This window comes from Eulemur rufifrons, chromosome 17 (assembly GCF_041146395.1).
Source record: "Eulemur rufifrons isolate Redbay chromosome 17, OSU_ERuf_1, whole genome shotgun sequence".
NCBI classification, from domain to species: domain Eukaryota; kingdom Metazoa; phylum Chordata; class Mammalia; order Primates; family Lemuridae; genus Eulemur; species Eulemur rufifrons.
In genome coordinates this window covers 50,623,072-50,636,094 of record NC_090999.1, presented here as the reverse complement: position 1 = coordinate 50,636,094, position 13,023 = coordinate 50,623,072, and the positions used below count along the sequence as shown (strand labels likewise).

The window sequence follows — 13,023 nt, the reverse complement described above, 5'->3', positions numbered from 1 at the left end:
CCATGTCTCCCAACTCCTCCTTCAGCAGTCTCTCCCCAGCTCCAGTTGAGGTCACCTTGCTTTGCTGGAAATCCTTGTAACTATTCCTTTTACAAGTTTTATCAAGGAATAGGTGAAAAATATCTTTCTGAGGATAGCAATAATCTGTCTTTGCTAGCTAAATTAGAATGAAACCATTTTCTCTGGTGAATGGTAATTATGAAAAAGATGAAAACAAAACAAAACTTTTCCTTAACTTGAAGAAGGCAATATAATTGTTACCAGTAGTGTTTTTTCTAAACAAGGGTATGTCTACACATCTCCAAATGGATTATCAACATCTACTATTAAACATCTGATTTTCAGAATATTCAGTTTGGCTTTAAGCAAAAACCTAGTAGCTTCCAAAGTAGACCACACATTTAGATCATCTAAGTTGTGTCCACATAATACTAAACAACTGGCCAATTTGCTCTGAAAAGGAGTCAACTGAGTTGCAAAACAACAGTCTGGGAATTTTCCTTAAATGTCCCTAGGAAAGTGATGCTGATAACAGCTAGAGTTTGATGAGAATTTTCTAAGGGCCAGCCATTATACTGAAAGTACTTGAAATATACTATCTCACTCAGTGACCCTCAAGCAACTCTTTGGAGGTGGGCATTACCCTCATTTTACAGACATGGAAACTGAGGCTTGGCCAGCTAAGAGACTTTTCCATAGCCACACAGCTAGCAAGATTTGAACTGAGGTTGGCTTGACCCCAGAGCCTTTGCAATCGTCATGTTAAGTAACTTACTCTCTCTCAGTTTTATTTCTACCCCATAAAATATTGAATCAAAATTCCTAACAACTCTGTGGTTCCATGAGGCTGGCTGGACTAGGAGGAAGACACAACTAGGTGGCAGCAATACGGACAGACAGGAAGGGAGAAGCTAACTGCAGCGAGTTACCGAGTCACCAGTCATTTCACTTAGTGCGTGAAGGTCAGCTCTCCACGAGGCTATGTGATTGCCAACATATAATGGTTGTAATGGTCTCCAACATGTAATCGTTCTAGGAAAAAAAAATCCACGCCCATACTACATGGAAGAACAACAACATGGAAGAATAGGTTTTGAAGGGAGGTGCTGCCTTGCTAGGAAAGAGCTTAAGCCACAGCTATGGAGATCTATTTCCAAGTCTGGTTGGAAGGCCCAGCATGAAGGGAATGAGGACAGGACACCCTAAGCAGAAAGATGTCTATTCTGTACGCTGGGGAAGTAAACGTGTTCTGGGCATTGATAGAGAAAAGACCACTTGATTTTCAGACTGCGTCATGTTGATTTGAATCTACTGCCTCATAATAGCTCCCTAGCTTTTTATTTTCTAGCCAAGATTGGAAAATATGATTTTGACTGTGAGTCACATCACTCACCCAGGAGAGAGGTTCTCTACAGTAGCATGTGCACTTCCCATCCCTTCCACTCCTAACTGTGCTCCTGCCAGCTCTGTGGGGCGTACAGAGCCCCATGCTACATGTCCTAATGTAGGAGCAAATTTCCTCTGATGAACTCAGAAAGGCACCCTCAAAAGCAAACACATCCCTGAAATATTCTTTTTTTTTTTTTTTTTTGAGACAGAGTCTCACTTTGTTGCCCAGGCTAGAGTGAGTGCCGTGGCGTCAGCCTAGCTCACAGCAACCTCAAACTCCTGAGCTCAAGGGATCCTCCTGTCTCAGCCTCCCGAGTAGCTGGGACTACAGGCATGCGCCACCATGCCCGGCTAATTTTTTCTATATATATATTTAGCTGTCTATATAATTTCTTTCTATTTTTAGTGGAGATGGGGTCTCGCTCTTGCTCAGGCTGGTCTCGAACTCCTGAGCTCAAACGATCCGCCCACCTCGGCCTCCCACAGTGCTAGGATTACAGGCGTGAGCCACCGCGCCCGGCCTGAAATATTCTTATTAAGACATTTCCTCCCAAGCCCTAAGAGCTCTGGCTGATGCAGCTAATTAATATTTTTGGCATTTCAGTGAAGTAACAGAATAGATATTTTTCTCCAAGGGAAAAAAAAAAAAATAAAACAAAAACAAAAGCACTAGGACATGGCTTGATTTTTCTAAGACAGCTGCAGTGCTGGTAGTAGAAGCACTTGACTTTGTATCAATACCCCTAAAGTTAGAGTGATATAAACAATAAAACCTACCTCCCAGACCGCTCTCTGTGGTCAGGGAGCATTGTGCCATCTCTCTACCCTCTGCAGCACTAGCATGGAGGGTTGAACATAGGGAGGTACTCAGTACATTCTTACTGGATGAACTGGTTAGCCAAATTCTATGTTTTGAATGAGATCAAGTAGTAAAGGCATCTTTGATCCTAAGTTGGGCTTGTTATCTTTTTTAAAGGAGTCTCTTAATTATTTTTTCCCTCACTCAATGAGAGACTCTTGACCACTTGTACCTGCTGTCAAACTTATGTGACAGAAACCAGTGGGGTACACATTAACTTTGGTAACATTATGGCTCTTGTACAGGTGGAGGATTCATGATATTCATTTTGTTATTATGTTTCATAGGTTATGAGCACAAATCAAAAATATTTTTCTATGTTTTAATACACCAAATATAATAAATGCAAATTTACAGACAACTGGTTTTCAGTTATGGGAGAGTGGGGCTGTCAAGGGATAGTTAAATCCTGCAAAAAACTTTATCATATTTGAGGGGACAGAAATACAGTATAACTTGAGGCTTTGTTACAAAATTTGACTGCTAAGCATATATATTAAAAATAATTTAAGAGTAGGAACATACTTCAACACAATAAAAGCCATATATGACAGACCCATAGTTAGTATCATACTGAATAGGGAAAAAACAAAAGCTTTCCTTTTAAAATATGGAGTAAGACAAGGATGCCTACTGTTCCCCACTGTTATTCAACATAGTACTGGAAGTTCTAGCTAGAGCAATCAGACAAGAGAAAGAAATAAAGGCATCTCAATTGAAAAAGAAGAAGTCAAATTATCCTTGTTTGTAAATGATATGAACTTATATCTAGAGAAACCTAATGACTCCACAAAAAATTATTAGAACTGACAAACAGATTCAGTAAAGTTGTACGATACAAATTCAACATACAGAAATCAGATTTATATATGCCAACAGCAAATGATCTAAGAAGAAACCAAGAAAGTAATCTATTTACAACAACTACAAATAGAATAAAATACCAAGGAATAAACTTAATCAAAGAAGTTTAAGAAAGCTCTCTACAATGAAAATTATAAAACACTGATGAAGGAAATTCTACAGGACACAAAAAAAATGGAAAGATGTTTTATGTTCATGGATTGAAACAATTGATATTGTTGAAATGTCCTTACTACCCAAAACAATCTACACAGGCAATGGAATCCCCATGGAAATACCAATGATATTCTTCACAAAAATAGAAAAAATAATCCTAAAATTTATATGGAACCACAAAAAACCCAGAGTAGCCAAAGCCACTGTAAGCAAAAAGAACAAAACTGGAAGAACCACATTACCCGACTTCAAATTATACTACAGAGCTATAGTAATCAAAATAGCATGTTACTAGCATAAAAACAGACACATAGACCAATGGAACAGAACAGAGAATCCAGAAATAAATCTACACATCTATAGGGAACTTATTTTTGACAAAGGTACCAAGAATATATATTGGGGAAAGGACAGCCTCTTCCATAAATGATGCTGTGAAAATTGGATTTTCACATGCAGAAGGATGAAACTAGACCTTTATCTCTTGCCATATACAAAAATTAAATCAAAATGGATTAAAGACTTAAATCTAAGACCTGAAGCTATAAAACTACGAAAAGAAAACACTGGGAAAACACTCCAGGACATTGGTCTGGGCAATGATTTCTTGAGTAATACCCCAAAAGCACAGGCAACCAAAGCAAAATTGGACAAATGGGATCATATCAAGCTAAAAAGTTTCTGCACAGCAAAGGAAACAATCAACAACCCACAGAATGGAAGAAATATTTGCAAACTACTCATCTGACAAGGGATTAATAATTAGAATATAAAAGGAGCTCAAACAGCTCAATAGGAAAAAAATCAAATAATCTAATTTAAAAATGGGCAAAAGATCTGAATAGACATTTCTCAAAAGACTACATACACATGGCCAACAGGTATATGAAAAAATGTTCAACATCATTAGTCATCAGAAAAATTCAAATTAAAAATACAATGAGATATCATCAGTTAAAATGGCTTGTATCAAAAAGACAGGCAATAACAAATACTGGCAAGCATGTGGAGAAAGGAGAACCCTCACATATACTGTTGGTGGGAATGTAAATTAGGTGCAACCACTATGGAGAACAGTATGGAGGTTCCTCAAAAAACTGAAAATAGAATTATCATATGATCCAGCAATCCCACTGCTAGGTATATATCCAAAAGAGAGGAAATCAATATATCAAAAAGATATTTGTGGCCAGGTGCAGTGGCTCACACCTGTAATCCTAGCACTCTGGGAGGCCAAGGCGGGCAGATCGTTTGAGCTCAGGAGTTCGAAACCAGCCTGAGCAAGAGCAAGACCCCATCTCTACTAAAAAATAGAAAGAAATTAGCTGGACAACTAAAAATATATAGAAAAAATTAGCCGGGCATGGTGGCCCATGCCTATAGTCCCAGCTACTCAGGAGGCTGAGGCAGAAGGATGGCTTGAGCCCATGAGTTTGAGGTTGCTGTGAGCTAGGCTGACGTGATGGCACTCTAGCCAGAGTGACAGAGCAAGACTCTGCCTCAAAATAAATAAATAAATAAATAAAAATAAAAAAAGATATTTGCACTCCCATGTTTATTACAGCACTATTCACAATAGCCAAGATTTTGAATCAACCTAAGTGTTCATCAACATATGAATGGATAAAGAAATCATGGTACATATGCACAATGGAATGGTATTTAGCCACAAAGAATGAAATCCTGTCATTTGCAATAACACGGATGGAACTGGAAAACACTATGTTAAGAGAAACAAGCCAAGCACAGAAAGACTAATCTCACGTGTTCTCACTCATATGTGGGAGCTAAATATTAAAACCACTGATCTCATGGACACCAGAAAGTAGAATGATGGTTGGTTACCAGAGGCTGGGAAGGGTTGCAGGGAAGAGGGGATAAAGTGGGGATGGTTAATGGGTGCAAAAATATAATTATGTAGAATAAACAATATTTGATAGCACAACAAAGTGACTATAGTCAACAAGTTATGGTATACTTTAAAATAACTAAAAGTGGTTTGAGCTCTTTTTATATTCTAATTATTAATCCCTTGTCAGATGAGTAGTTTGCAAATATTTTCTTCCATTCTGTGGGTTGCTGATTGTTTCCTTTGCTGTGCAGAAACTTTTTAGCTTGATATGATCCCATTTGTCCAATTTTGCTTTGGCTGCCTATGCTTTTTGGGGTATTACTCAAGAAATCATTGCCCAGACCAATGTTCCTAACACAAAGAAATGATAATTGTATGAAGTGATGGAAACTCTAATTACCCTGATTTGGTTACTATACACTGTATGCCTGTACCAAAATATCACATGTACCTTATGAATGTATACAACGATTATGTACCCAAAATAATTAAAAATAAAAATGAAAAAAATAAAAAATTTAAAGGTAACCACCAAAAGAACAAAAGTATACCTATAGCTCCCAAAACACTGGAGAAAATAAAATGTAACTTTAAAAACTTTGCCAACTTGACGATAAGCAGAAACAAGAAACCAGTGGAAAAAAGGGTAATAAATATAAAAATACAAAATAAAAAATCAACTGTATAAGTAATTACACTCAATGCAATCAAATTGAACTCACCTATTCAAAGATAGAAATTATAGGAAGAGATTTTAGAAAAATAAAACTATGTACTGCTTAAAAAAGGCATATTTAAAATAAAGTTATAAAGTATCTGCAATCTTTTGTTTCTGGAAAAAAAACAGAAAAAGATATACTAGGAAAATGTTAACCAAAGAAAGCTGGTCTGGCAACATTACCTACAGATAAAACATTACGTCAGGCAAAAGGTTAAAGGGGAACACTGCATAACGATAAATGGGTCATCAGGAATATACGACAATCAAGAACCTGGATACACCTAACAACACAGACTCAAATAATCAGCAAATATCAACAGATATGATAAATCCATTGTAATTAGAAACTGACAAATCACACAGTCACAAAATTAATAGAGATTGTTTGAATAGCACAGTTAATAAAGTTAAACTAACTCATATATATAGAACCCTCTATCCAACAAGTAGAGAATACATCTTTTTAAGCAACTTTTATGGAATATTGATTTAAAAACTGACTACATACTTGGCCACCAAACAAATTGCAACGAATATCAAAGAATCAGTAACAAAGGCATCAAAACAACTCAATGGGGAAGAACAGTCTTTTTAACAAGTGGAGCTGGAAACAACCAGACATCACTATGGCGGCGGGTGGCGGGGGACGAGGGGGACACAGGAAATGAGCCTTGATGCCTAAGTCACACTATACACAAAATTAACTTGAGATTATAGATCTAAAATTAAAGGTTAAAAGAATAAAGTTTTTAGAAAAAAACAGGAAATTATCTTCTTGACCTGGGAGTAGGTGAAGATTTTCAAAACACAGAAAGCAATAACCATAAAAGAAAAAAAAGTGATAAATTTTAGACTTCGTCAAAATGCAAAATTTTTGCTTATCAAAAGCCAGAGTTATGAAAATTAATAAGAGAACCACAGATTGGGAGAAAAATGTTCTGAAAATATGACAAAGGACTTGTAACAATATATGTAGAATTCTTATAATTCAACAACTTTTAAAAATTAACCCAATTAAAAAATGAAAAGGAGACTTGACCAAACACTTCACGAAAGAAAACAGAAGAGTGGCCGATAAGTAAATGAAAAAGTGATCATCATTAGTCATGAAGAAACGCAAAGTTAAATCACAATAAGATAGTATTACTCATCCACTAGAATAGCTAAAATTAAAAAAGACTGACAACATGAAATATTACTAAGGATCTGGAGTAACAACAAGTCTCACATTGCTCGTGGGAGTGTAAAATGGTACAACGACTTTGGGAAAAGGTCTAGAAGTATCTTAAAAACAAAACACACCATCGTTCTGGAGGTTCTAGTCAGGGCAATTATAAAAAAAAGGCATACAGACTGGAAAGGAAGAAACAAACACATGCTCTTATATATAGAAAATCTTAAGGGATCTACAAAAAAACAATAAATGAGTTTGGCAAGGTTGCAACATACAAGATCCTATAAAATGGAAAGACATTTCACATTCATGGATTGGAGGACAAAACTGTTAAGATAACACTCCCAAAATCGATCTATAGATTTATTGTAATCCCTATCAAAATCCCAGCTGCCCCTCCCTCCAGAAATTGACAAGCTAGTCCTAAAATCCATATGAAGATGCAAGGGACCCAGATAGCCAAAACAATCTTGAAAAATAAGAATAAAGATGGGAGACTCATATTTCACAATTTCAAAACTACTACAAAGCTACAATAATCAGGACAGTATTGTACCGGCTAAGGATTTACATATAAATCAATGGAATAGAACTGAGAATCCAAAAATAAATCCTCACATTTACCGTTGTTAAAAAACACTCTTCTTTCCTCATTGTCTTGGCATCTTTGTCAAAAATCAAATGCTTCTACTACAACTAGATATTCACATGCAAAAGAATGAAGCTGGACCCCTATCTCATGCCATATATAAAGATTAACCCAAAACGGATCATAAAGCTAAATGTAAAAGCTAAAACTGTAAAACTCTTAGAAGAAAACAAAGAAGTAAATCTTCATGACCTTAGCATAGGCAGTGAATTCTTAGATAAGACACCAAATGATGTTGAATGAAGAAAACCAATTTCAGAGTGATGCCCACAGCATGACACCTTTCAAAGACAGTTTAAAAACCTTCAAAACAAGAGTAAATATTATGAATGGATACATACATATGAAAAGTAAGTATACAAATATGTATCATAGTGGTTACTTTAGAGAGAAAAGGAAAGGGGAGGCTGAGGATAAACAAAGGGCTTAAACAGCATCTGCAATCTTTTGTTTCTGGAAAAGCCCTCTGAAACAAATAGAGCGTACTGTTAACATTTGATAGAAGAGGGGTGGGTACACACATGTACCTATATGAATATTTGAAATATTTTACAATTTGACAAATTACACTTTTAAAAGAACGAGGCATCTTTATCATAAGCATTCATTGTCAGTGCAGCATAGGACAAACGTGAAGGTAAATGAAATTGATCTAAAATTACACTAATCCCAAGAAGTATTCTGGAAATTGCTTTGGGAATAAATCCCTGATATCAACTCCTTTATTTGCCACTGCCTTTATTCAAAATTGGAGTACAAAATACGTGCCCTCAGAATGATTACTGGAATTTTCCACTTGTTTGTATTCTATACAAATAGTTGTGGCTTATGTTTATTTATCTCTCTCTCTGCTCCTAAATTTGTTTTCATCTAATTTTCCCAAGCTAAATCTCTTCCTTTTGTTTTTTTTCCTTTACCCAGACTTGTTTTTCCTTTTCCCAGCAACTGTAACACATTATTTTCTTTTTCCATTTGCTCATAAATCAAATAGTACATTTCCTTGGTTGTTTTTTCACTTTCATCTATACGTTGGTTGGTTTGTTTACATCTTTTCTGTATCTTCACTCGTCCTAAGTACAAGCTTCCAGGTGCTAACAAACTACAGTTTTTACAAGGAGGAGGTTCACTTACTTAGGCCTAACATGCAGATGAGGATTTAAAAATTACTTAAAAGGGTACACATTCCCTTTTGTATTTGTTTCTCTGAAGGGGGCATAGGAAGCTGGAAGGGCTTTGAGGAGGACACAGTTGCTATCATTATTAGAATGAGGTCAATCCTAGAACCCAGAGGGCTGCTTGGCTTAAGTCACATGGGACATGAAAGGGGAGCCTTTTATCTTTTCCCAAGCAACAACAGTTATCATTTATTGAGCATATTTCACTGCCAGGCAGTGTTCTAGGCACGCAATGCTATTTCATTTCACTCATAATTCCCTATGAGAGAGGCATTATCATCTCCACTTTGCAGATAGAACACTGGGTCAGAGGCATGAAGCAATATATGCAAGGTCACACAGCTGATTAAAGGCAGAGCCGAGATTCACACCCAGCTGTGACTCATGGCAAAGCCAGACCTTCAGCAACTCACTGTTCTTTACCTTTCTGGCTGTAGCAGGACAGGGGGCAGACTAGCTTTTTGGTGGAAGAGCTGTTCTTCCTCACAATCCACCATGCCATCTACCTATTATATTTATACTCAAGATAGGATGGTGTTTAAGTCTTCAAGAAAACTATTTGAGTCCTCAAGTGTGACATTAATAAAAACAAGCACTTACCCCCCCAACACACAGAAATACATATACACTATGTATGCACGTGTGTGTGCCTGTGGGGCAAGGATAGCTATCTGCTCCGTGCCCTGAAAAGGAAGCTTGTACTGAGTAACGGAGGCGTACCTGAATAGGGTCCTGCGTCAGTCTCATGGGCCCAATGCGTACCTCTGCCGAAGACACCTGCTAAATAAAGGACAGCACATAAGAAGTGTCAAGTCATAAACTGATAAAGCCTTCCTTACGCAACGTATTTACATAATATTGCCCCTTTGCATACTCTAAATGAAAGGATACAACTTACTGACCTGGAGACAGGTTACAAAACATCATGTACAATACAATCCTGTTTTTATACAACATATATATTTATATATATTGGCAATGTCTGCAAGGATATATCCCCAAATGCATGGATTATTTTATGGGAGAAAACAATTCAATTTAATAATTATTTACTGAGCACTTAGTAGGTGCCGGGCAGTCTGCTTAGCCTGTTATTATTCTGAAATTTCAAAAGAGAGTAAAGCTTTCTCTCAAATATGGAAGCTACAGTGTGTCTATGGCTTAAGAGCTGTTCCTGTACTGGATCTTATTTTTCTTCTTTCATGTTTTAGTATGAGAAATAAACAGCTTACTCTTACCCATGTTTACCATGAATAAATTACTCATCTCAGTTATATTTCCTCTAATAAGCCGAGTGACACCACACCGTGACCACAAGATGCTAAACTCTGCCCCAGGATGCCACGTCCACAAGTGAGCCAAGGGCTCCTAGGTGTTCAACAGCCAACACCGCCCAACTGCCTTGAGCAAGGAGTTATACAGAAATGAGCACAGAGCAAATGTTTGTCTTTATTTTTAATTACTTTTCTTGGATTTCTAAAAATGACTTTTCTCTAATCTGGTTGAAGGTCTTGGCCTCACCTCCACGGATCCAATTTTGTTTTTCTCTAAGAGGCTGTGGTCATTTGCCACTACTTGGAAACTTATCCTGTACCCAACACTGTATTGGCCCCTTGTCACCCTGCAGAAGCATCATCAGAATTCACAGGACCAGAGACACTGCAATGACCCAAGGGTCACAGCATGCTTTAGCAGTTCACAAAACAAACTAGAAAATACAGAACTTTCCTTAAATTATACTTCAAAAGACTAAAAGTATCCTTCTCCTTTCTTCCTATTTCCCCGTGGTTAGCTCCTGGTGCTTGTGCTGAGTCCTCTCCAAAACACCAACACTCCTCTGCTCCATAGGGCTGGTTCTCCCACCCCACCGGGACATGGCTGTGTAAAGAAACGATGCTGGGTGCTCTGGCCTTTCCCCAAACCAGCCAGCAGAAAACTCCAAGAGCCCTCTAATGACTGCTCATCTGAGGCCGCTGGCCCTAGGCCAGGGGTTCTCAGGAGGACAAAGCTGCCTGTCCCGCTCCACTTGGGCAGGCAGCGTCCCCAGTGATGGGTCTGCCCAGCAGGTCTCGAATGACGAAAACCAACTCGGGGCCTTGAGTTTCTGAGCCTGTGACCCAGTGACAAGTTCCTTCCGTGTTTCACTGTGGTGTCAGGTAGAAGTAACGGGCTCAAGTCAAGCGTGTACCTCCTCTTACGCTTCTTTGCTCTACGCAAATCAGTACGCTGCAAGGTGCGTGTGCTGATACCGGCAGCCTATGTGCAGGCCAGGAGCAAGTCCACTGGGAGAGCGACGTCCCCGGCCCTTCTGCGTCACTGGGCTGCCGGCCCCCGCCCAGCTCCACTCCCAAAGCAGTTTGTGTTGTTTGAAACAAACTCCCTCTTTCAAAAGCAGTGCACTAGTCAGAAACTTTACTAAAAAAAGTTAATGACTAGAAAGTGAAACCAATTTGGTATATTAACATAAATTTGACTGATAATCAGGATACGTTTTCACTCGCCCTGGCATCTCTCGAGTTCACTACATCCACCATGCAAAGAGGCCCTCTCCAACAAGGCCTCCTGTGAATGGTTTCTCCAGCAAAATCAGGCTCCTGAAGGCGTTAGCCAGTGGTGGAAAATAATGAGTGAAATAATAAATCAATAAAACTTTAAAACAAATAAAATAAAGAGACTCGCTTTGGAAGACTAAGAAACTGAAAGAAGGACTCCTGCAAGAAGGGCACAGGCTGTCCAAAAATAAGAACAATTCTCCCCCCGCCCCACATGTTGTCTTTATACCTTGGAAGGTAACCAGTACGCACATGAAGTGGTCATACAGCTAACCTTACGCAGAGGGGTAGGGATGGGGAAGCCGGCCGTGTGCAGCCCCACCAGGATAATACCTGAGGACTGTGAACATTCCTTAAGCCCTTTCCGCCCCAGGCAGCATGCTAGGCTCATCCTCCCCTGTGATCTCTGTGGCACACAGACAAGGCCACTAAGCGAGAGCACGGGGTTTTAAAAGCAACATTCAAGCAAGAAGATATCATTCTCCTGCCTAAGGACAGGGAAGACCCTATAGCTTTCCCCCATAGCCTGACCCAACTCAGCAGGAAGGTGAGCCAGGAGCCTGGTGGGAGGAGGGCAGAGCCAGAAGAGGGCTGCAAGGTTGCTGCTGAAGGACCCTCTCCCCACACCCACCTCTCACGTCACTCTGGGCCCCTTGCCCATCTCCTCCCAGCCCCCACTTCACTGGACCACCTCCCAGGTACCTTCGCCCCTCCTCCACTGCCAGCTTGGGTGCCTCAGTTTACTAGCTTCTCCACTCATGACCCATGACTGTGTCTCTTGGCTTGCCTTTTCCATCTTGGTCCTTGTTCCAAGTCATCTGACCTTGCTTCTGTGTCCAAAAGAGGTCAACTGTCCCAAAAGAACCCTGGAACCTGTCCTTGCTGGCTCTGAGGGCTGGTAACAGGCAGTGACCAGCAGAGGAAACCCTGTGGCAGGTATATTCACAGACAGCAGTGTGCACAGTTCTGTTTCTAACGCAGGAGTCTAACTGCCTGCATTTCACCAATTTATAAAACAGCAATTATGAACAGAAACAGCAGATCATTTACTGACGTCTGTGTAGCCAAGCCAAGATTCTCTACTTCAAAGGGTGAACTTTGAGCAACTGCAGATGCACAGATCCTCAATTAGTGCATTAGCTCTGATTCCAGGAAGTGACCAAGTTTGCCAGGGACAGAGAAACAAAAGTGGGGGTGGGGTCACAGGTAACACAATTCCACTGCCTGAGAAGAGGGGAGGATGGGACCAGAGTATGAAGAGAGACACACTTCCTGGCCCTTCCAAACACACAGGTTCCCCAATAGCCTAATGAGGAGGGATTGCTGAACTACCATGTAGTTTTAACTGCACTGTATGACGTTTATACTGTGTCAAATATCTGTGTGTACACATACGTGTGTGAACGGTAACACACACATGTATACATGTAAGCAGGGTCAACAATTCACCTTCAGATGAGTTGTGTCTCTAGGAAAAAAAATAAGAGTACTATTTTGTAGCATTTGCTGGTTTCCATGGTGTAAATACCATGGCTGATCTCAAACTAGTTAACATAAGTCCCTGACGTCCCAACTAGGAACATATCTTTTCATGTAGAGAGGTCTGGAAGTGGCCAACTTGTTCAGTCTTTG

At 39.3% G+C, this 13,023-nt stretch overlaps 1 protein-coding gene across 19 annotated transcripts in view; it reads right to left on the bottom strand.

Annotated features, from left to right (window-relative positions):
• The window catches only part of PDE8B (phosphodiesterase 8B), a 223,765-nt gene that overhangs the window by 87,472 nt on the left and 123,270 nt on the right, over positions 1–13,023 (bottom strand). For 11 of the 19 annotated variants that reach the window (XM_069492718.1, XM_069492723.1, XM_069492721.1 and 8 more), the window contains one exon: positions 9,560–9,619. The exons of 3 other annotated variants lie outside the window; for them this stretch is intronic. In XM_069492718.1, coding sequence (XP_069348819.1) covers positions 9,560–9,619 — 60 coding nt within the window. The remainder of the gene's footprint in view (positions 1–9,559; positions 9,620–13,023) is intronic. 5 more of the 19 variants (XM_069492719.1, XM_069492722.1, XM_069492708.1 and 2 more) reach the window with 1 other exon arrangement.